General features: G+C 41.9%; 2 protein-coding genes across 30 annotated transcripts in view; one reads left to right on the forward strand and one right to left on the reverse strand.

Moving 5' to 3' along the window:
• Positions 1 to 2571: 2571 nt before the first annotated feature.
• Positions 2572 to 22851, forward strand: LOC110489731 (clavesin-1). The gene is made up of 6 exons (XM_021562564.3): positions 2572 to 3193; positions 5688 to 6258; positions 6642 to 6816; positions 12818 to 12928; positions 13467 to 13699; positions 20796 to 22851. Exons 2-6 carry the CDS (start codon positions 5870 to 5872, stop codon positions 20875 to 20877), a joined length of 990 nt encoding a protein of 329 aa, XP_021418239.1. The 5' UTR covers positions 2572 to 3193; positions 5688 to 5869; the 3' UTR covers positions 20878 to 22851.
• Positions 21570 to 24417, reverse strand: part of unm_hu7910 (un-named hu7910) — a 43786-nt gene continuing 40938 nt past the window's right edge. For all 29 annotated transcript variants that reach the window (XM_090199452.1, XM_090199455.1, XM_090199449.1 and 26 more), the window contains one exon: positions 21570 to 23882. In XM_090199452.1, the coding sequence (XP_090055578.1) occupies positions 23732 to 23882 (151 nt within the window). In that variant the 3' untranslated portion in view covers positions 21570 to 23731. The remainder of the gene's footprint in view (positions 23883 to 24417) is intronic.

The raw sequence follows: 24417 nt of genomic DNA on the forward strand, positions 1-24417 counted from the left end.
ATTCTGTTGAAAAATGTTTCTAAAAATGGAATCAAATGGAATAAATGGGGATAAATATACCTGAATTTGTCCAATAGAAACTCTCGTTTGCAACTGTTGGCCTAATGATTAAACCCTATTTCAGCTAGTTACAGGCAACAGTGTGCAAGGCGGTATTGAATGTCACTGTCTGTCACCTTGAATTTGTTTCTCGGCCTGTGTGCACCTACAGTACCAGCCAAAAGTTTGGACACACCTACTTATTCAAGGGTTTTTCTTAATTTTTAATATTTTCTAGATTGTAGAATAATAGTGAAGACATCAAAACTATGAAATAACACATATGGAGTCATGTAGTAACCAAAAAAAGTGTTAAACAAATAAAAATAGATTTTATATTTGAGATTCTTCAAAGTAGCCACCCTTTGCCTTGATGACAGCTTTGCACACTCTTTGCATTCTCTCAAACAGCTTCAACTGGAATGCTTTTCCAGCATACTTGAAAGAGTTCCCACCAACGCACGAGCTGCTTTTCCTTCACTCTGTGGTCCAACTCATCCCAAACCAGCTCAATTGGGTTTAGGTTTGGTAATTGTTGAGGCCAGGTAATATGATGCAGCACTTCATTACTCTCCTTCTTGGTCAAATAGCTCTTACACAGCCTGGACGTATGTTGGGTCATTGTCCTGTTGAAAAACAGATGATAGTCCCATTAAGTACAAACCAGATGGGATGGCATATCGCTGCAGAATACTGTTGTAGCCATGCTGGTTACGTGTGCCTTGAATTCAAAATAAATTACAGACAGTGTCACCAGCAAAGAACCCCCACACCATCACACTTCCTCCTCCATGCTTCACGGTGGGAACCACACATGGAGATGATCCATTCACCTACTCTGCATCTCACAAAGACAAAAATCTCACATTTAGACTCATCAGACCAAATGACAGATTTCATCCGGACTAATGTTCATTACTCGTGTTTCTTAGCCCAAGCAAGTCTCTTATTATTATTGATGTCCTTTAGTAGTGGTTTCTTTGCAGCAATTCAACCATGAAGGCCTGATTCACACAGTCTCCTCTGAACAGTTGATGTTGAGATGTGTCTGTTACTTGAACTCTGTGAAGCATTTATTTGGGCTGCAATTTCTGAGGCTGGTAACTCTAATGAACTTATCCTCTGCAGCAGAGGTAACTCTGGGTCTTCCTTTCCTGTGGCGGTCCTCATGAGAGTCAGTTTCATCATAGTGCTTGATGGCTTTTGTGACTGCACTTGAAGAAACTTTAAATGTTCTTGAAATTTTCCGCATTGACTGACCTTCATGTCTTAAAGTAATGATGGACTGTAATTTCTCTTTGCTTATTTGAGCTGTTCTTGCCATAATATGGACTTGGTCTTTTACCAAATAGGGCTATCTTCTGTATACCACCCCTTCCTTGTTACAACACAACTGATTGGCTCAAACGCATTAAGAAGGAAAGAAATTCCACATATTAACTTTAAACAAGGCACACCTGTTAATCGAAATGCATTTCAGGTGACTACTGCATGAAGCTGGTTGAGAGAATGCCAAGGGTGTGCAAAGCTGTCGTCAAGGCAAAGGGTGGTTACTTTTTTTTTGTTGTCAAATCCGTAAAAAATATATATTGACAAAAAAATACACAAAGAAAAAGTGAACTTACCTTTGATTACCTCCAGTCTGATTTCTGTATCGATGTCTGTCAAGGTTCTCCTCACTGTGCACCAGCATGCCCCAGCGTCTTCTAGGGTCAGGTTGGTGACATTTAAAGTGAAGAATCTTCTCTTTTGTCCCCATACAGAGAGAACCTGCCTTTCTCAGTGTGGCGAACACCACATTGAGTTTTAACTACAATATCAGAGTAGTTTGAGTAGTTATCGTACCCACGGCCATAGTGGCACCTGATCTCTGCCTCTCCTCCCTCATATCCAGATGCAAAGATCCGACCCATAATAGACGAACTCCACACAGCAGCTGGAGAGAGACCACAAGTTCACATCAGACACAGAACTGCCCTTTAGTTACTAGCTGCTTCAGCACAAAGAACAATAAGTGAAAAGCAACAGCAAATCTAATGTGTTTAGCAACTGACAGTGTCCATTCAGTGTGCTTCAAATAAGTTTTACTGTATGCTCTGTAGATATGATGATGAACTCACCGGAGAGGAGGCTAAGGAGCACACTTTGAAGACTTTTCATGATGAACTGCTGCCCTCAGTTAGCCTAAAATGACTTTAAGCTGCTGTCTCCTGTATCTCACCAGTTAGGGTTAAGGTACTCTTACTTCTTATGTACTCTTTCTTCTTAGTTAGAGTAGGTTTCAAGAAAGAAAATCCTATTTTGAAAAATGGCACGTTTGAAGTCTATTTGGAATTTACTTAATTTAAATGGAATTGACCCTAACTCATGATTAGATCTATATGGTCCCAAGTAGACTAACCTATCCTATATACTTTAATAAAGTATAGTATGCTTATTCTGGCATTGTACAATAGGCTATATAATAAATTGCATTAGGCCTAGTGAAAAGGCAAAGATTATAGGCTTATTTGTCAAATGTGAAAAAAATCCACTGTGCTTGAACTGGACATGGGATGCGATGCGCGCGTCCTTCAGAAACCATATTCCAACCAACTGGGCGCAATTGCCGCGAACGGAACTGATGGAGACTACGTACATGTTTTATTGGAGACTTGAAAAGACCAATTGGATGAGAATAGCCTATGGTTTACGTCGTGAGAATGGTGTGATACTTTGCGGCACACGGAATTGGTGATTCCCCACCTCTGTGAGTCTCCATCACTATCTGTTCCCAGTTAGTCTCGTATTCGTCCTCCAGGCAGAGTGCGTACAACCCTCATCGAAGCAGACACAGCCGCGCATGGCCGCCAATCTGTTCCGTTTATGGGGCACAGCATCTTTTCAGGCAGCCTACACCGTAGAATACATTCAGACAACGCAGTCCTTTAGGCTACAGGATTTCAAATATTTTTTTACTTGATAGCCTTTCAAGGAAATATTATATTTTTCTTTATTTACGTTTTCCTTGCCAACTGGATAAAAATAGGCTATATATTATTTATTGAAACTCCTTTATGGCCAGTATTTATACATTTCAATGGAATGATACGTCTGCTGTGCAGTCCTGCGCTTCATCGGATACCTGGCTGGTTTTACAGGGCGTGGTGTTCATGTAAGTATTACATTTATCTCAATGTGGATTTATAACATTTGTATATACAAAGTGTTTATCAATATGTGGCAGGTTTTCTTTGGGGTATATGGCAGTTTGTCCTGATTCACATTGTGGTCGGTGCGGTACGTCATGTAACGCAATTAATCCGTGAACGGCTGATGGAATGGGACTTTAAGTTATTGAGCAATGGCATAATATTTGGCATGTTATTCCCTATTGTATCTCTGAATAGCAAGGGAGATGAGGTAATGTTTCATAAATAAATAAACAGGGAGAGGCCCTCGCAGCGTTTGACCCGTAATTTCTTGAGCGTCACAGTCACAGAGAACCTGCTTGGACCAGCAGGCAATCTAATGTAATGGCATTGGATTGGCTAGGTCAGTCTTGCTAAATCAAATGTAAAATTTAAATAAATAGCAAATAACACCATTGTGAATTTATTACCGATTATGATTATCACTATTAAAACATAATTACATTAATAACCTATGTATACAGTGCATTCGGAAAGTATTCAGACCCCTTGACTTTTTCCACATTTTGTTACTTTACAGCCTTATTCAAATATGGGTTAAATAAAAAAAATCCTCAAATCTACACACAATACTCCATAATGAGAAAGTGAAAACACATTTTTATAAATGTTTGCAAATGTATAAATAAAAAATACATCAAAAACAGAAATACTTTGTTACATAAGTATTCAGACCCTTTGCTATGAGACTCAAAATTGAGCTTAGGTGCATGTTGTTTCTACAACTTGATTGGACATGATTTGGAAAGGCACATGTGTGTCTATATGAGGTCCCACAGTTGACAACGCCTGTCAGATCAAAAACCAAGCCATGAGATTGAAGGAATTGTACGTAGAACTCTGAGACAGGATTGTGTCGAGGCACAGATCTGGGGAAGGGCAGCAAAACATTCCTGCAGCATTGAAGGTCCCTAGGAACACAGTGGCCTCCATCATTCTTAAATGGAAGAAGTTTGGAACCACAGAGACTCTTCCTAGAGCTGGCTGTGGAGATGGGAGAACCTTCCAGAAGGACAACCATCTCTGCAGCACTCCACCAATCAGGCTTTTATGGTAGAATGGCCAGACGGAAGCTACTCCTCAGTAAAAGGCACATGACAGCCCACTTGGAGTTTGCCAAAAGGCACCTAAATTACTCTTAGACACTGAGAAACAAGATTCTCTGGTCTGATGAAACCAAGATAAAACTCTTTGGCCTGAGGTACTGAGTACTGAGGTATCCTTGATGAAAACCTGCTCCAAAGCGCTCAGGACCTCAGACTGGGGGCAAAGGTTCACCTTCCAACAGGACAATGACTCTAAGCACACAGCCAAGACAACGCAGGAGTGGCATCGGCACAAGTCTCTTAATGTCCTTGAGTGGCCCAGCCAGAGCCCAGACTTGAACGCGATCGAACATCTCTGGAGAGACCTGAAAATAGCTGTGATGCAACGCTCCCCTTCCAACCTAACAAAGCTCGAGAGGATCTGCAGAAAAGAACTGGAGAAACTCCCCACATGCAGGTGTGCCAAGCTTGTAGCGTCATACCCAAGGAGACTCGAGGCTGTAATCGCTGCCAAAGGTACTTCAACAAAGTACTGATTATAGGGTCTAAATACTTACGTAAATGTGATATTTCAGTTTCTTCTTCTTCTTCTTATTTTTTAAACATTTCTAAACCTGTTTTTGATTTGTCATTATTGGGTATTGTGTGTAGATTAATGAGGAAAACAAACAATGTAATATATTTTAGAATAAGGCTGTAACGTAACAAAATGTGTTAAAAGTGAAGGTGTCTGAATACTTTCCGAATGCACTGTATTTTCATAATGTTTGGGTTTTTCACAGTGTAAAATCCATATCTGGTAGGCTTATTGTTGGTAGGGAAAATGCAGCGCCTGTTATATTTGAACTCTGACCTGAAAACCATGCACAAGAAAATGTAGCCCATGGGTTTGTCCATGATGGCCGCAATACCCGCCTTCTCAACTTGAACAGTGTATGTTGTTGAAATCGTCAGCCCTTATGCATTTCCCAAACCAGGGCCCTGTTCGACCACTTTAAAAATGTAACCTTTCTTTGTCCTTTCCTTGGAACATTTACTGATCTGACCTGATTGGATCTGTGATAGATATGAAGTGGAACAAATATTTTCTCCTATCCAGTTGTGTTGGATCAGTGCTTAGCCAATTGGATTTATTAGTATCCCCATTAACCGACCCCAATGGTGACAGCTAGTCTTACTGAGGTCCGACATATGACGAAAAAGACATTACAGACAAAAGACTTTACAATTTACATACATGTAAAAACAGTAACATGTAATATGTGTGCATCTATCAGTTACACATACAGTACATGTCAGTACATACACACATACAGTAGGCCTACTCTAAAGAAGAGAAGAAGGAAGGATGAATGTTTTTAGTCTACTGGTGGACCAGTTACTCTAAATCTTCCATATCTTTTCTTCGTAGGCTAAACACTACAGGTGACACAGCTCAGGGGGTGGTGTACTGGAGAGACGCGTGTGCCGGTGAGACGCCACCAAAAATGTACAGAACAGAAATCAAGACTGTTTACTAAGGAGATCTCTACAATAATATTTAGCCAAAACCCAGATATAGAGAGAGTGTGAACTTGACTAAAGCCCAAAAAAATGACTCACTTGCAAGCGGGCCTGAGCTCCGAGACCACAGAGAAAGCTCGTCAGGAGCTCAACGAGAACCCTGACACCCTCCATGCGGACATCCAGCAGGTGCGCGACATGATCGTGACACGGCCCGACATCGGCTTCCTGCGCACGGACGACGACTTCATCCTGAGGTTTCTGCGGGCGCGCAAGTTCAACCAGGCAGAGACCTTCCGGCTCCTGGCCCAGTATTTTCAATTCCGCCAGCAGAACCTGGACATGTTCCAGAGCTTCAAGGTGGACGACCCGGGGATCAAGAGGGCTCTGATGGACGGCTTCCCAGGTGTCCTGGAGACTCCGGATCAGCATGGCCGGAAGATACTCATCCTATTTGCTTCCAACTGGGACCAGGGAAGGTAATAGATATTTTAGAAGGCATATTTGTCTCACTGAAGTGGCTTCTTTGATGTAATTGTTCCATTAATCAAGTAAACAATTGTACTGTAGCTACTGATCGATACTGATTTGATAGAATACTTAAAAAATAATAATTTGGAACTAAACAGCAAAACAATAACCACTCTCTTGCCCAAAGACTTTACGCCGGCCCTTTTCTGGCCCACTCAATGGTCAGACCCAGCAGACCCTGGATAGAAATAATTTAGTTATTGTAATAGTCTTGATACAGAACAGTGCTGGATTGTCCTGGATTGAATTATTGTAATAGTCTTGATATAGAACAGTGCTGGATTGTTCTGCATTGTATCCCAATTTGATGTATCTTTCTCTCTCTGTGAAGGAGCTCTTTCACAGACATCCTCCGAGCCATCCTCCTCTCCCTGGAGGTTCTCATAGAGAACCAAGAACTCCAGATCAACGGCTTCATCTTGATCATCGACTGGAGTAACTTCTCCTTCAAGCAGGCATCCAAGCTCACGCCCAACATTCTCAAACTGGCAATCGAAGGCCTGCAGGTAGGCGTGACCAGGGTTGTGTTCAGTATACATTAAACAGAACAAAACGGTCTGAAACAGAGTGAGGCGCTACAGTATCTGAACATGTCCAATAAGAAACGCTACATTTCATGTTGCTATGGTGTGCCCTAATGATCACCACCCAGCACTGACTGGGTTGAATCGACCCAAAGCAGATAAATGTAGTTAAGTAATCAGCATTAAGGTGAATTAGATCATGGTTGCATTGGACAGTTGGATTGTACTCTCTTACCTCTATAATTGGTTAGCTGTAGAGAGAAAATGTGGAAAGTGATGGGTATCATCAGCACCTATTTTCCTGATCATATAAATGCCTGTTCTGAATGTTGAAATGAAGATGGATTTTATGGTTTAATGTGTCTCTATGCTCTGGTCTGAGTATTCAATCCAAGTCTATTCCACTGGATTTTTGGACAATTATAATTTGACACATGCAATATGTGGAGCCATCACACCACATATGGCCAATTCTACAGTTAACGTTTTTATTGCATAATTTCAGGGTCCTTCTTTATCAGTTCTAAGGACAGATATAGATAGACAGTATTCTGCCTTGCAGTGCAGCGTATATGACTAAAAGTAAATAAAGATTGCTCGACAATATGACGATAGTAGGCCTACATAAAGATGGGATGCCCTGTTGCTAAGTAACAAGGTAAAGCACAGTGGTTAGTGTATGCCCTGATCTCAAACGCTATGCTACTCAGAAACTGAGTGATGTGGACACATTATATGGGCCGATCAACAAGTAGACAGTGGAGATATCAGGGAATATGCTTTTTTGTCTGAATTTCATTACAAAATTGTGTTGTGTAATAGAAACACCAAATGCTTATGGCTTATGAGGGAATTATTTAGCAATGGCAATAAGTCAGAAACTGTACAATCAACTGGGTAGTAGTTTACTATACTGAACAAATGTATAAACAACATGCAACAATTTCTAAGATTTCACTGAGTTACTGTTCATATAAGGAAATCAGCCAATTAAAATAAGTTCATTAGTCCCTAATCTATGGATTTCACATAACTGGGAATACAGATATGCATCTGTTAGTCACAGATCCTTGCGACATGGGGCCGTGCATTATCATGCTGAAACATAAGGTGATGGCGGAAGATGAATGGCACGACAATGGGCCTCAGGATCTCATCGCGGTATCTCTGTGTATTCAAATTAACATCGATAAAATACAATTGTGTTCGTTGTCCATATCTTATGCCTGCCCATACCCTAACCCCATTGCCACCATGGGGAACTCTGTTAACAACGTTGACATCAGCAAACAGCTCGCCAACACGACTGTACTGATCACAATGGGAGACAGAGAGCTGGCTTTATTTGTAAAGGACCACAGGAGGAGGCAGGTAGCTGGGTCCAGGGGCAGGCAGAAGGTCATACACAGGGGGTCCAAAAAGGCAACAGCAGGCCAAAATAGGCAAAAAGCGTTAGTGAGGCAGGCCAAAACTATCATTCACGTGAGGATTAAATTACGGGGAAAAACAGAGCTCCGAAGTGTGTCACAAAACAAACAATACAATACCTCACAATGACGGGGTGCAAAGAACTGAACTAAATAGTGTGTGATACTGACATACAGGTGTGTGAACAGGTGATCAGAATTCAGGTGATTGGGATCTGGAGAGTGAGATGCGTTCAGGGGACCTATGGTGTTTGAGAGTGTGAGCTGGAAAGTGGGCTGGAAAGTGAGCTGCGTTCAGGGGATCTACGTTTTTGAGAGTGTAAGTTGGAAGCAGACATTACAACTACACAATACACGCTACGCTGTCTGTCATCTGCCCGGTACAGTTGAAACCGGGAATTATCCATGAAGAGCACACCTCTCCAGCATGCCAGTGGCTATCAAAGGTGAGCATTTGCCCACTGAAGTCAGTGACGACACCGTACTGCAGTCAGGTCAAGACCCTGGTGAGTAAGAAAAGCACGCAGATGAGCTTCCCTGACACAGTTTATGACAGTTTGTTCAGAAATGTTTCTGTTGTGTAAACCCACAATTTCATCAGCTGTCCGGATGTCTGGTCTCAGACAATCCTGCAGGTGAAGAAACTGGATGTGGAGGACCTGGGCTGGCGTAGTTACACATGGTCTGCGGTTGTTAGGCCAGTTGGACGTACTGCCAAATTCTCTAAAACAACGTTGAAGCAGCTTAAATCAAATTAAATCAAATTAAATCAAATTTTATTGGTCACATACACATGGTTGGCAGATGTTATTGCGAGTACAGCAAAATGTTTGCGCTTCTAGTTCCGACGGTGCAGTACTATCTAACAGTAATCTAACAATTCCCCAACAACTACCTAATACACACAAATGTAAGCAAAGGGATGGAATAATAATATATACATATAAATATATGGATGAGCGATGACCGAGCGGCATAGGCAAGACGCAATAGATGGTATAAAATACAGTATATACACGAGATGAGTAATGCAAGATATGTAAACATATGTAAACATTATTCAAGTGGCATTATTCAAGTGGCCAATGATTTCAAGTCTATATGAGGGCAGCAGCCTCTATATGTTAGTGATGGCTGTTTAATAACAGTATGATGGCCTTGAGATAGAAGCTGTTTTTCAGTCTCTCTGTCCCAGCTTTGATGCACCTGTACTGACCCGCCTTCTGGATGGTATCGGGGTGAACAGGCAATGGCTTGGGTGGTTGTTGTCCTTGATGATCTTTTTGGCCTTCCTGTCCTGTAGGTGTCCTGGAGGGCAGGTACTTTGCCCCCGGTGATGCATTGTGTAGACCGCACCACCCTCTGGAGAGCCTTGCGGTTGTGGGTGGTGCAATTGCCGTACCAGGCGATGATACAGACCGACAGGATGCTCTCAATTGTACATCTGTAAAAGTTTGTGAGGGTTTTAGGTGACGAGGCAAGTTTCGCCATCTGTGTGGGTGGACCATTTCAGTTTGTCCAAGATGTGTACACCAAGGAACTTAACACTTTCCACCTTCTCCACTGCTGTCCCGTCGATGTGGATGGGGGGGGGGGGAATGCTCCCTCTGCTTTTTCCTGAAGTCCACGATCATCAACTTTGTTTTGTTGATGTTGAGTGAGAGGTTGTTTTCCTGAAACCACACTCCGAGTGCCCTCACCTCCTGTAGGCTGTCTCATCGTTGTTGGTAATCAAGCATAACATTGAGCTTGGGGGGGGTACTATGGTGTTGAATGCTGAGCTGTAGTCAATGAACAGCATTCTTTCATAGGTATTCCTCTTGTCCAGATGGGATAGAGCAGTGTGCAGTGTGATGGCGGTTGCGTCATCTGTGAACCTACTGGGGCGGTATGCAAATTAGAGTGGGTCTAGGGTGGCAGGTAAGGTGGAGGTGATATGATCCTTGACTAGTCTCTCAAAGCACTTCATGATGACAGAAGTGAGTTCTACGGGGCGATAGTCATTTAGTTGAGTTACCTTTGCCTTCTTGGGTACAGGAGGAATGGGACAGCAGACTGGGATAGGGAGAGATTGAATATGTCCGTAAACACAACAGCCAACTGGTCTGCGCATGCTCTGATGATGCAGATAGGGATGCCGTCTGGGCCGGCAGCCTTGCGAGGGTTAACGCTTTCTGGATAGGGTAGATTTTAATCGTCACAGTGGGTACAACATCTCCAATGCACTTCCTTATAAACTCACTCACCGAATCAGTGTATAAATTGATATTATTCTCTGAGGCTGCCCGGAACATTTCTCAGTCCACGTGATTCCGATCAGTCAGACCACCGTTGAATAGTTCTCGTCACAGGTACATCCTGTCTGAGTTTCTGCCAATAGGACGGGAGGATCAAAATGGAGTCGTGGTCAGTTTTGCCAAAGGGAGGTAGAGAAATTCATTTAAATTCTGGGAACACAGTGCGTAGAGCCGGAGCAGGATATACTGGACCGTGGAGACGCACTGGAGGTCTGGAGCGTCGAGCTGGCTGAACGCGTCCTGGACAAAGGACCACCTTCGCATGGCAAGTACGGGAAGCTGGCACAGGACGCACTGGGCTGTGAAGGCGCACCGGAGATACAGTGTGTAGAGCCGGCTCAGGATATCCTGGACCGAGGAGGCGCACTGGAGACCAGGAGCGCTAAGCCGGCACAACCCGCCCTGACTAGATGCTCATTTTCGCATGGCAAGTGCGGGGAGCTGGCACCGAGCTGTGAATGGACACTGGAGACACAGTGCATATCACCGCATAACATGGTGCCTGAACGGTCACACGCTCCTTAAAGCGAGTGGGGGGAATTGGCTCTGGTCTGAAACCTGGCTCCGCCAACCACCCCGTGTGCCTCCTACCAAAAAATGTTTGGGGCTGCCTCTCGTGCTTGCGTCGGGGTTGCAAACCCCGGAGTCGTCGTTGATGCTCCCTTGCTGCTTCCGTCTGCTCCCATGGAAGGCGATCCTTTCCGGCCATGATTTCTTACCACGTCCAGGATCCTTTACCGTCCAAAATATCCTCCCATGTCCATGATGTCTGCTCCTCCTGGCCACGCTGCTTGGTCCGTTTGTGGTGGGATCTTCTGTCACGATCGTTATAAGGAGTGGACCAAGATGCAGCGCGGTATGTTTCCATCCTTTATTTTGGAATAGAAAACTTTAAAAAACAAAACGAACAAACAAAACGTGAAGCTACTATAATGCTCACAGGCAACTATACATAGACAAGATCCCACAAAGCACAATGGTGAAATGGCTGCCTAAATATGATCCCCAATCAGAGACAACGATAAACAGCTGTCTCTGATTGGGAACCATACCAGGCCAACATAAATCACTAATCACCTAGATGACCCACCCTAGTCACTATCACGCCCCAATCAACATAGAAAATAAACAGCTCTCTATGGTCAGGCCCTTCCTGCAGGCTCATCCTGACATGACCCTCCAGCATGACAATGCAACCAGCCGTACTGCTCGTTCTGTGCATGATTTCCTGCAAGACAGGAATGTCAGTGTTCTGCCATGGCCAGCGAAGAGCCCGGATCTCAATCTCATTGAGCACGTCTGGGACCTGTTGGATCGGAGGGTGAGGACTAGGGCCATTCCCTCCAGAAATGTCCGGGAACTTGCAGGTGCCTTGGTAGAAGAGTGGGGTAACATCTCGTATGCAAGAACTGGCAATTCTGGTGCATTCCATGAGGAGGAGATGCACTGCAGTACTTAATGCAGCTGGTGGCCACACCAGATACTGACTGTTACTTTTGATTTTGAACCCCCTTTGTTCAGCGACACATTATTCCATTTATGTTAGTCACATGTCTTTGGAACTTGTTCAGTGTATGTCTCAGTTGTTGAATCTTATGTTCACACAAATATTTACACATGTTAAGTGTGCTGAAAATAAACGTAGTTGCTGAGTTTGTTTAAAAAATAACACTTTCACAAAAAGAAATCTTGCGAGACTCATAATCTGCTGAATGATTCAGCTTTTGTCTTAATAACGGACCCATAAGCCTTGTATTTACATGGTTTTGTCATGGGGATTGCATTGTTGATGCTACACCGCAATCGTTAAAGGTGTCGATTACAAGGGTGGAAGGGGCATCCCCCAGCAATGCATTGTAGCAGTATTGCACACTGTAGATGGCTAGCAGAGTTCTAAACAGCAACCGAAATCCTCCTAATCAGTATCTTGGAAGCTCTGTCATGATCTTGCGCTGCTCCATTTTGCTGCAGGGTACTGTACTGTTCTGTCCAAAAACCTCTTCAATAAAATAATGAATGCCATTTAATTTAGCTATTACGATATAGAAGGACAGAGGAACTGGCTTAGCTTACCATTTTATCATATTATTTTCTATTAAGATTTTAACTTTTTTTAAAATTATTATGCTATGGTATTTCAAGTCTCTATTGTAACTAAAATAGAGTTCAAAGCAAGCAGAGTTAATGAAGCAACCTAATAAAAATCATACTTTACTTGAGTATAACTCAACCTATATTCCCCTCCCTACTTCACTACAGGACAGCTTCCCTGCTCGCTTCGGTGGGATCCATTTTGTGAACCAGCCCTGGTATATCCACGCCATGTACACCATCATCAAGCCTTTCCTCAAGGACAAGACTAGGAAAAGGGTAATTGCCTTTTTCACTACCTCAGTTACATTCTCTGTGCCCTACCCTTTTCTCTCCACCCCTTTGTAACTGTTGCATTATATTGAGTGGTTAAAGGTGGAACACTACTGAGCTGACAAAGCCAGATAGAGAGATGTCATTAAATATCTTTGCTAGTTGAATAAAATGTAAGTTTACACAAAGGGGATATATCATTTAGTCAGCACTTATAGAGCTAAGACGTAGTAGGAGTATTTGAGATTCACATATTTTGGGGTAGTTTCAATTTAAACTTTTCCTCAGGATAGTGCAGGTTAGATTAATGGAAAAACTTAAAGATATTTTGTAATACAGCTTCTAGCGTCAAATGTTTGGAGGGGTGTCTGATGACACTGGTTAAAAATAAGTAAGTAAGAAATCAATCATTTGAGATAGTTATGAAATGTATTGGCCAGGGCTCCCTTGAATAAATTTGAACAGCAGATAAATAAATACATTAAATAAACAAATGTGAATACAAATTTAAATAAATCAGATTTTTTAAAATTCTTCCCAACAGATTTTCCTCCACGGGAACAACCTCAACAGTTTACACCAGCTTATCCTACCCGATTGTCTGCCGTCCGAGTTTGGTGGCACGCTGCCGCCCTATGACATGGGCATCTGGGCACGGACCCTCTTAGGGCCCAACTACAACGACGAGACAGAGTACACACTCACCTACGACGCCCTCCATGTCAAAGGGAGCTATGGTGGCGGAGATAAGGAATGTGCCAACAAACTTCTGAAAAGGTGAGCTACAGAAAAGGTTGCAAAATTCCAGGAATTTTTCAGCTGGAAAATATCCATCGGAATATATGGGATTTGGGGGGATATAAAAGATTTGGGTAATATTCCCCTTTTTTGCAACACTAGCTATAGTATAGTAATGCAAGAAGTTAACAAAAAGCAAAACAGAAAGTTAGAGAACACAAACGGATCATTCCAGTGTCTCGCTGACATCCTTCTTCATTAGTATCGACCGATTGTTTGAAGTCTGCCAGAGCAATTACGCAGTCTACAGACTTTCAGATAATGACCTCTATGGGGCTGACCACTGACCAGTGGCTCGTGTGAATCCTCAGAAATACCAATTTAAGTCTGAGGTGATGAATAGGCCTGAGTCTTGCCCACTACTGTCCACCAAACAGCTCACTCAGTCAGAGACCCACTGCAGTTTGACATTCACCACCCCCCCCCAGCTAAAAAAAGACTTTCCTTTTAGGTTCAGAGCTTTTCGAAACTGTACCCTTTTACAAGTTAAAGGTGTATCTATAAGACACTGAACATGAAAACAGTATACAGTATTGTATATGGATTCTCTGTCCTCAAGCAAAGGGGAATGTCAGAGAGAGAGGGAGAGAGAGAGTAGTCATTAAAATAGACAAACCTCCTCCACGGTAGCAGGCCGCATGCACGACTCTCTTCCTCTGCAATCAACAGAAAGTCATGTAGGATCAGGTCTCAGGAGAGCAGGCTTCTCGGAATTGATATAATTAAAAAAGCACTTAAGAGACCCTCTCATTGACCCCGGCCAGTGTCTGCTCCAATCCCAGGGATCCCCAGTCTCATTTGCTTGCCACGCTCCCCCTAATTAGGAGCCTAACTCAGGGGACAGCATCTGGAGGGGACGAGCCTGGATGGGGGATTGGTGCAGAGAGCATGAACCTCCCTCTCATAATGGATAGGATAGATAAGGACTCCATCTATGTGGCCAAGCTTTAAAGTCAAAATGGACTGTATTGTGAAAGTGTATGAATACAGAAAGTATCTTTGATGTCTTAGTTAAAGGTTAGAGGTAGGCACATAGTCAGGAGTATGGTTGAGTTTTGGGTTCATTTTCAAATCAGATTTTTTGTTGTTGATATCTTGTCATACTGGTGATAGTGACAACCATCGATAAGGGATACTGGGAATGCTTGTGTGTTGTTGGTCATCTGAGATGGTCCTCAGAGCATCCAGTGAAGAAATAGCAGCCATGATTGTTGACATGTCATGAACCTACTGATGGGCATGATCAGATGGCTAAGGAAGATTATTGACAATTGGGTCGATTGTGGGTTTGTTGAATATTGTTAGTGTTTTGTGTTGTATCAGATCAAGGAGGTTGCGTTAGCTTTTGATTGCTGCTGTTTCACTTCAGTGTGGAGTAGGGCTGGGCGGTAACCATACTTTACTAAACTCAGCAAAAAAAGAAACGGCCCTTTTTCAGGACCCTGTCTTTCAAAGATAATTAATAAAAATCCAAATAACTTCACAGATCTTCATTGTAAAGGGTTTTAGCACTGTTTATCCCATTCTTGTTCAATGAATTATAAACAATTAGTGAACTTGCACCTGTGGAACGGTCGGTAAGACACTAACAGCTTACAGACGGTAGGCAATTAAGGTTACAGTTATGAAAACTTAGGACACTAAAGAAGCCTTTCTACTGACTCTGAAAAGCACCAAAAGAAACATGCCCAGGGTCCCTGCTCACCTGCGTGAACGTGCCTTAGGCATGCTGCAAGGATGCATGAGGAGTACAGATGTGGTCAGGACAATAAATTGCAATGTCTGTACAGTGAGACACCTAAGACAGCACTACAGGGAGACGGGACGGACAGTTGATCGTCCTCGCAGTGGCAGACCACGTGTAACAACACCTGCCCAGGATCGGTACATCCGAACATCACACCTGCGGGACAGGTACAGGATGGCAACAACAACTGCCCGAGTTACACCAGGAACGCACAATCCCTCCATCAGTGCTCAGACTGTCCACAATAGGATGAGAGAGGCTGGACTGAGGGCTTGTAGGCCTGTTGTAAGGCAGCTTCTCACCAGACATCACCGGCAACAACGTCGCCTATGGGCACAAACCCACCGTCGCTGGGCCAGACAGGACGGGCAAAAAGTGCTCTTCACTCTTCACTTCGCAGTTTTGTCTCACCAGAGGTGATGGTCGGATTCGTGTTTATCGTCGAAGGAATGAGCGTTACACCGAGGCCTGTACTCTGGAGCGGGATCGATTTGGAGGTGGAGGGTCTGTCATGGTATGGGGCGGTGTGTCACAGCATCATCGGACTGAGCTTGTTGTCATTGCAGGCAATCTCAACGCTGTGCGTTACAGGGAAGACATCTTCCTCTCTCATGTGGTACCCTTCCTGCAGGCTCATCCTGACATGACCCTCCAGCATGACAATGCCACCAGCCATACTGCTTGTTCTGTGCGTGATTTCCTGCAAGACAGGAATGTCAGTGTTCTGCCATGGCCAGCGAAGAGCCCGGATCTCAATCCCATTGAGCACGTCTAGGATCTGTTGAATCGGAGGGTGAGGGCTGGGGCCATTCCCCCTAGAAATGTCCGGAAACTTGCAGGTGCCTTGGTAGAAGAGTGGGGTAACATCTCACAGCAAGAACTGGCAAATCTGGTGCATTCCATGAGGAGGAGATGCACTGCAGTACTTAATGCAGCTGGTGGCCACACCAGATACTGACTCTATAATTATAATATTAGTTTGCAAACAGCTAGTTTGTTTTTTCTTAGCAAGTTAAGCTAAATTGTGTTAACCACTAATGCTAATCAATAGTTAGCTGGCTAACTAGCTAATAAAAGTACTAAGTCAGAGCAAACGTAGCTAGCTAATACAGCCCTTATACCACTGCTGGTGGAGGCCTAAATCAGCATGTTATTTGTGCAACAGTATCTTCAAAATCAAAGAGGAATAGGCAAAGCATGAATATGTTGGCTAAATGAATAAATATTTAATGTAGCCAAAGATTATAGGGTCCCCTAGGAAACACTGAACATCACTTTGATTCCTACCCTGTTACAATAATTCATCCATAACATTTTCATTCGTTGTCATGTCAAACAACACTACATTCAAAGCAGCCCACTATTATTTATATTTTAACTATAGAATTAGAATTTATATTATAGAATTTCCCCTTTTGTTCTCTAGCAAGTGGGAGGCCAATGACATCACAGATTACCATCAGACCAACCCCTTGAATGCCCTTTCTCCTTGAAGTTTGCAGTTGTTGTTTTTTTTTAACCTTGTAGTGTGTGTACTTAACTTAATTATACTTCCAATATCACTTCTCAATGGTAAAAGTTTTTAAAAAATTGCTGGAGGATGTCTCTAATTATTATACTTTTTAAAAATTAAATCCGATTTTTTTCTCTACTGATCTACACAACCTACTTCATATTTTCAAAGTGATAGAAAAATGATAGAACATTTCCAAATGAATAAAAAATTGATTGTGTATGTCTTCACAACCCCAGAGTTAATACTTGGTAGAAGCAGCTTTGGCAGCCATTACAGTTGTGAATCATTTTGATTAAGATTCTACCATCTTTGCACTACTCTTACACGGAACCCAAACTGGCTGCGCGCGTGCGCCATCATGCATACATTTATTTTGTCCCCCCACACCAAACGCGATCACGACACACAGATTAAAATATCAAAACAAACTCTGAACCAATTATATTAATTTGGGGACAGGTCGAAAAGCATCAAACATTTATGGAAATTTAGCTAGTCAGCTTGCACTTGCTAGCTAATTTGTCCTATTTAGCTAGCTTGCTGTTGCTAGCTAATCATTCCTGGGATATAAACATTGAGTTGTTATTTTACCTGAAATACACAAGGTCCTCTACTCCCGACAATTAAACCACACATAAAACGGTCAACCGAATCGTTTCTAGTCATCTCTCTTCTGTCCAGGCTTTTTCTTCTCTTGACTTTATTTTGCGATTGGCAACTTTCATAAATTAGGTGCATTACTGCCACTGACCTTGTTTGTCTTTCAGTCACCCACATTGGCGTGCGTGAGCAGTGTGAGTGCAATTATTGAATAACATAGATTTCTGAATTTATTTTGCGACGCGAGCGGTATAGTCAGCCTGTTAGGGTAGTCAGCCTGTGTAGTCAGCCTGTTTTTTCTCTCTCCAAAATTGCTCAAGCTCAATACATGTGGTTGGATCATTGTTGGACAGCAATATTCAAACAATGTATTTGATTTTCAAGCAGATCTAAGTCAGGACTGTGACCAGACCATTCAGGAACACTTAATACCTATTGGAATGCAATTCTGTAATTAACATTTATTTCATTGTCCCGATGAAAAATAAAACACTATCCCAGGGTTAGGTATCCAGAAGACTGAGACAGGGTTTCTTCAGGCTTTGCTCCTGGGCTTTCCTCAGACTTTTTAACCCATAACAGGATGCCTCCACCACAATACTTGAAAATACAGAGGATCAACAACATTGCATTCACTATACATTACTGGCCTTTATGACAAAGTGAAAGGAAGGAAGCCTTTGTTAAAAAATCCACTCCAAATCAACCATTCGGTTTGCCACAAGGCTGCAAGACAACATCAATGCAAAAGAAATCTAAGCAAGTCTAAATATCTTATATTGATTGATCATTCACAATATAATTTTTTCTTGCCTAGCTAAATTATCTAACTTCAATGGCACATAATTCAACTAATTTTAACCTAAAAAAGGCTTAATACATGTTATTTATCTAATTTCAAGATATTTTTCTAGATATTTTACCTTAATCATTTTACTAAGGTAAAATATTTGGAAGATTTAATTGAAAGAAGGTGTGAAGACATACGCAATAAAGACATCTTAGATTTTTGATGAATTATTAATTAGGAAAATGTTATAGAATGTTTCTTTAATTTTGAAAATGTGGAGTAGGTTGTGTAGATCGGTAGGAACAAATCTAATTTAATCCCCTAGATTTCATTTTAAAGCAGCAAAATGTGTAGACTTTCAGTAGGTACTGTATGTAGTATAGAATTACAGTTCCATATACATGATCTGTGAAGGATCTATAGTGAATAAAAATATAAACGCTACATGCAACAATTTCAAAGATTTGACTGAATTACAGTTCATATAAAGAAATGTCAATTTAAATAAATTCATTAGTCCCTAATCTATGGATTTCACATGATTGGGCAGGGGCGCAGCCAGTGGGTGGGCATAGACCCACCCACTGGGGTGCCAGGCCCAACCACTGTGGGGTCAGGCCCAGCCAATGTTTTTCCCAACAAAACTGCTTTATTACAGACAGAAATAGAAATATCAGCTGTCCGTGTGGCTGGTCTCAGATGATCCTGCAGGCGAAGAAGCCAGATGTGGTCCTGGGCTGGCGTGGTTACACATGGTCTGCGGTTGTGACGTTGGAGGCGGTAGAGAAATATCATTAAATTCCCTGGCAACAGCTCTGGTGGACATTCCTGCAGTCAGCAAGCCAATTAGACGCTCCCTCAACTTGAGACGTCTGTAGCATTGTGTTGTGAGACAAAATTGCACATTTTAGAGTGGCCTTTTATTGTCCCCAGCACAAGGTGCACCTGTGTAATGATCATGCTGTTTAATCAGCTTCTTGATATGCCACACCTGTTAGGTGGATGCATTGACTTGGCAAAGGAGCAATGCTCACTAACAGGGATATAAACACATTTCTGCACAAAATGAGAGAAATAAGCTTTTTGTGAATGTGGAAAATATCTGAGATCTTTTATTTCAGCTCAATAAACATGGGACCAATACTTCACATGTTGTGTTAATATTTTTGTTCAGTATACAGTATGTACACCTGGTAAATGGTTTATGGAGGCTTCATTAAGGTTCATAAGCTATACATTATGAACTTTCACTGGTATATAAGCATTTCATTTTGAAAGTTGCATACATGTGCACTAAGTATACTAAATATTAGGAATCCCTTTCTAATATTGAGCTGCACCCCTTAGAACAGCCTCAATTCGTTGGGACATGGACTCCACAAGGTTTCAAATGTATTCCACAGGAATACTGGCCCATGTTGATTCCAGTGCTTCCAATGGCACGTTTGTCTTGCCCATTCACCCTCTGAATGGCACACAAACAATTCATGTCTCAATTGTCTCAAGGCTTAAAAAGCCTTATTTAACCTGTCTCTTCCTCTTCATCTACACCGATTGAAGTGACATCAATAAGGGATCATAGCTTTCACCTGGATTTTCCTGGTCAGTCTGTCATGGAACGAGCATGTGTTCTTAATGTTTTGTACACTCAATGTATATATTTCAAGCAACATTTGAATGGGTAATCATGCAATGCAATGCAAATCTCATCATCATATCAAATCTGAAAGATATTAAACCAAGCTAAATTTGGAATATCTAAATCTCAGTAGACAGAAGGACATGTTTGTGCCACCGTCTCTTTCCTTAGCAGAGAGAGCTCTGGGTAGGCTCCATTTTCATCTGCTGGTGATTTTAATCAGTGGGCTTACAGGGGGAGATGAGGGGAGGGGAGCGGAGCACTAAGCTCCCCCACTGGCGTTAAAGTGCTCTAAACAGCACAGCACAGAGAATCAGGGATTTAGTCTAGCCTTATCCCCATTGGATTGCCCTCCTGAGCTGGGTTGTTGAGCTCATCTTTAATGGACCAGTCATAACCTAGCATATTATGAGTATTTCCTGGTAGCTAAATGAGACAACACAGGGAGGCTTTGTGTTGACGCATGGATATGAGAGTTGAGGAGTTATGTCATGCATTTTACCATTGGCAGTCAAAAGTGTTTTTAGGATATAAAACTGTGTGCTATTTTCCTAATCTGGATTACCCCCCCGCCCCCAAAATGGTTAGTTCTCAGTTTGTGTTTAGACATAATAAGAGGGGTGATCCATGTTGTCTTGTAATGTATTATAACTGCATCATGACCACAGATACTGTATGGCTAGTTCTCTCTTTGATCAATATTACCCTGGTCCCTGCTAAACCTTCTCCATTATACTGCTGACAGTAATTACCATCTCTTACTGTTGTTGTTGTTTAACTCAGGTCCGAGTCAGCCGTGGAGCCGGGTACCCTACGGCAAGCTGACAGGGACAACACGGCACAGCCACTCCTGGCTCTGGACTGATCACTCCGATCCGTCCACATTGTATCCAAAGCACTCTAATTTGGATTCCAACCCCACTGACTCCAAAACCCTAAACTGAACTTTGAGAAAGTCAAAAACGCAGGCACGGACCCAAAATGGAGACTAAACCCTTGTTCACATGGAGCTACTGTACTGAAAACCTCTCATCTCTTGACTGTGAGCCAGTGCCAGTTTCAAAAGCTGTGCCATCCACTTTCACTGGCAAAACTATAGGTCACCAGCCATCCAAATCAATGCCGATAGGAGTAGAATGATTAAACTAATGTTTGTTTTAACAGTACCACTAGGAAAGACTGACCGAGTTAAATGTCCAAGAGCCCCGCAAACAGAATGCCAAACTACTGTATCTTACTGTTTTAGGGGCTGTCATTTCTATGAAAGTCGATATATTTCAAGATTGTATATTTATCAGGGCTACTGCACAATCAGTGTGACCTCCATCGAACCAAAATGTATTTAAGTCAACTTTAAAAGAATGTATAAGAAATGTATTTTAAATTATGTGCTGTGTTCATTACGTGTGTGTGTGTTTAGGTTTTGGCTATCGAAAATCACACAGCGGAGTATAATTTCAAAATGAGATGAATCACAGTATTGTTACACTATATACATGAAGCTACCTATGTAAATAAACACAACTTTCTGTTTATGTTTAGATCACTTGACACCAGTTTGACCTCATTTTTCATTTACTGAAAAGAAGCTATTTAGTTTACAATTATTCAGTGCAACATACAAAACAGAATTGAAAGATGCATTACTTACTTGGCAGGCCAAGTTACAACAGATGGAACAGTTCAGTGATTTCAACACTACAAAAAGTGATAGATTCATAACAGAGTACCACAAAAGGTGAAATAATTCTCAAAACGATGTGGCTTTTGTGAACGTGCTTGATTTACTACCCCATTGTAACTAAGAAACTATTTTGAAGCCAGGAGGATAACTTGAATGTGTTATCACAGCCCAAACAGACCCCCAAGACACCCGTGTCCATGACAGACAGCCACACTTGGGTGAAAAGTTCATCCTTTTTTGGGCAGACAGGATGACATCCAATCGTCCTAACGAATGACTCCGACCCATGGCATTATGATATGTTTACATACTCCTCTGAAGTAGGAAACGTGGGGTACATTGATGTTACCCCAGTTTCCCACTCGTATTTCCTACCCGTAAGATCAGTATGAGCGGTTTTGGACATCTGAAACAGGTAGCTATGATGAGTCCGCGGGCTTGCCAGGAATTTCTTAGTCCTGAGTTTCTGATTATTCTGATAGCACATGAACTCAGCAGAATCCCACTGGACTGATTTGGACATGATTTCATTGCTGCGATGAAGCGGATTACCAACGCACATAGAGAGTAATTAAATAACAACATCTAGAAGAATATGCTTCGGCATTTCTTTTTCCATTAGAAAATCAACATTGGTCAAGCAAAGACCCCTTCTAGTCAGCTTTGCTATACCTGGAATGCAGCAGACCTGGGTGAAATGCTTTCTAATACTCAAGTATAGCCTATGTAGTGCACTTTATTTAGCTCGGACTTCTCCTCTTAGGGACTATTCCATTGTACAAGGCAAACTAAATTAAGCGCATTTGAAGTATTGGGAAGTATTTGACATATTTTGACCCAGGTTTGGAATGCAGTGTGACAAGACTGGTGTACATTCAACATGCTCCTGCCTAACTTTTACACAGGTAAATTAGCATCTTATAAAACATTCAAATGTTATGCATGTACAAAATATATGCCTTCAGTCAAAATGTTCATATTTGATACATTTAAGAATGTAAATACACAAGTTTGGCAGGACTTTAAATTACAAAGACAAGCCTGTTGAGTATAATGGGCTGTGTGTGCTCCCAGGTCAAGGCACAGTTGAAAATATGTCAGCGTACAAAAATGTTTTTTTACAATATTAATTCTGCAATAAAAACATTCTTGGCATTGTGATGTCCCATCCATTAATCTAAAGTGACATGCGAAAATCATACGAGTGAAATGGAATGACCTAATAAGCAGTGTTTCTGTATTACTAAAAATAGAACCCCAAAATAAAGTAAGATGCAGATTACTGTATAAAGCTATGGAAGTAACATGAAGTTAATGCATGACCATTACATGCAATAAGAGCTGTGTAATAACCAAATCAAGTGTTAGAGAAACAACAGCTAGCAGAGGTTTAGCTAGCTTAGCAACATCTTAACGGGATAGTTTTCCGTGTTACTCTAATCTTATTTGTGTTCTTACCTCACGTTTTGGAAGACTTGAACATGAAAATCATCAAATAACTTTTCTTGAGGAAAGAAAACGATTAAGATTGAGATAAAAACCAGGAAAACGATCTCTTTAAGAAATTATATCAGTAACTATACAACAGTAAACTCACTAGCTGCAATACTAACGTTTTGTTCAGTTACCGTTTGTATGTTAGGTATGTTTCAGACACATGGCACTTTGGTTGACTAATGAAAAACAAGAATGCACTTGTGATACATTTACAACACAGCCTATGTGATATTAAACCCACACCTTACCGTAAGTCCACATTTTGGCCTAAAAACCAAGTTGGTGAGTACCACAGTTAGCAGTCAATGTTCCAAAGTGTCACTAAGGCTTTTTCCAATCTGACAGGGCCTTCAGTAACTCTTCTAGACGGTTCCAAAATGAAGTCACATTTGTCACCTTTGACCTAAAATGGCCGAATGTGAAGGAATGTGTGGACAGACAGAGACCAGATACTATGGACCCTTCCGTTCTTATGAGTGTTAACCCCAGCACTCCAGTAGGTGACAGTCTATCTGTCAGTCATTTTACCATACATTCTTTAAATGGGGGAGAGAGTCTGCCGTTGGTACTGGGTGAGCTCGGGGTGCCACACATCCACGATGAAGATGAGCCGGTAGCTGTCGGCGTCCTGCCACACCTCGTGCTCAAAGGAGTCATCAAAGATGAGCACTTTCCCCTCCTCCCAAGCCCTGGAAGAGAACAGCAGAGACCATAGCCTTTGTGTCAAAGCTACAGTCCTTAATTGAAACAATAAAGTGCCACCATGGCTCTGTGTTGGTAAAAAGCTGAGGGATGGGCCTGGAGAAATGGAACCACTCTCAAGTTTATAGACAGGGACTGACCATCTATGATATCAAAATGATTGTTTAACCATGTTTTGAAGCTATATAGTGTTTGTTTACACTTACATTGGTTTGCAAACATTGGAGGTAAACAAGCGTATATTTTGGGTTCTGATGTGGTACGACAGTTTATACGACAGAGGCATTTATAAGTTCTAATCTTCAAAAATCTATGGGTTTATATCCTTAATTAATGAGTAGAAAAGTGGATGTAACAACTAAGAATTCTAGCTTTAATGAAGCCACATGCATGATTTTTTATTTAATGGCAGCTCCTCGAGTTAGTTTGGTATAAAGCTGAGAGGGTTGGGGCTGGGGAAATGTAACCACTCAAATTCGTAGACAGAGCTATGGATGCAAGGACTGACAGTCCACAAAATCG

Source organism: Oncorhynchus mykiss, chromosome 15, assembly GCF_057628025.1.
Source record: "Oncorhynchus mykiss isolate SJ-2025 chromosome 15, ASM5762802v1, whole genome shotgun sequence".
Lineage (NCBI taxonomy): Eukaryota > Metazoa > Chordata > Actinopteri > Salmoniformes > Salmonidae > Oncorhynchus > Oncorhynchus mykiss.

Coding starts and splice junctions, on each gene's coding strand:
- LOC110489731 (XM_021562564.3), top strand. CDS start 5,870: ATGACTCACTTGCAAGCGGGCCTGAGCTCCGAGACCACAGAGAAAGCT. Junction 6,259..6,641: donor TCCAACTGGGACCAGGGAAG/GTAATAGATATT, acceptor CTCTCTGTGAAG/GAGCTCTTTCACAGACATCC. Junction 12,929..13,466: donor AGGACAAGACTAGGAAAAGG/GTAATTGCCTTT, acceptor TCTTCCCAACAG/ATTTTCCTCCACGGGAACAA.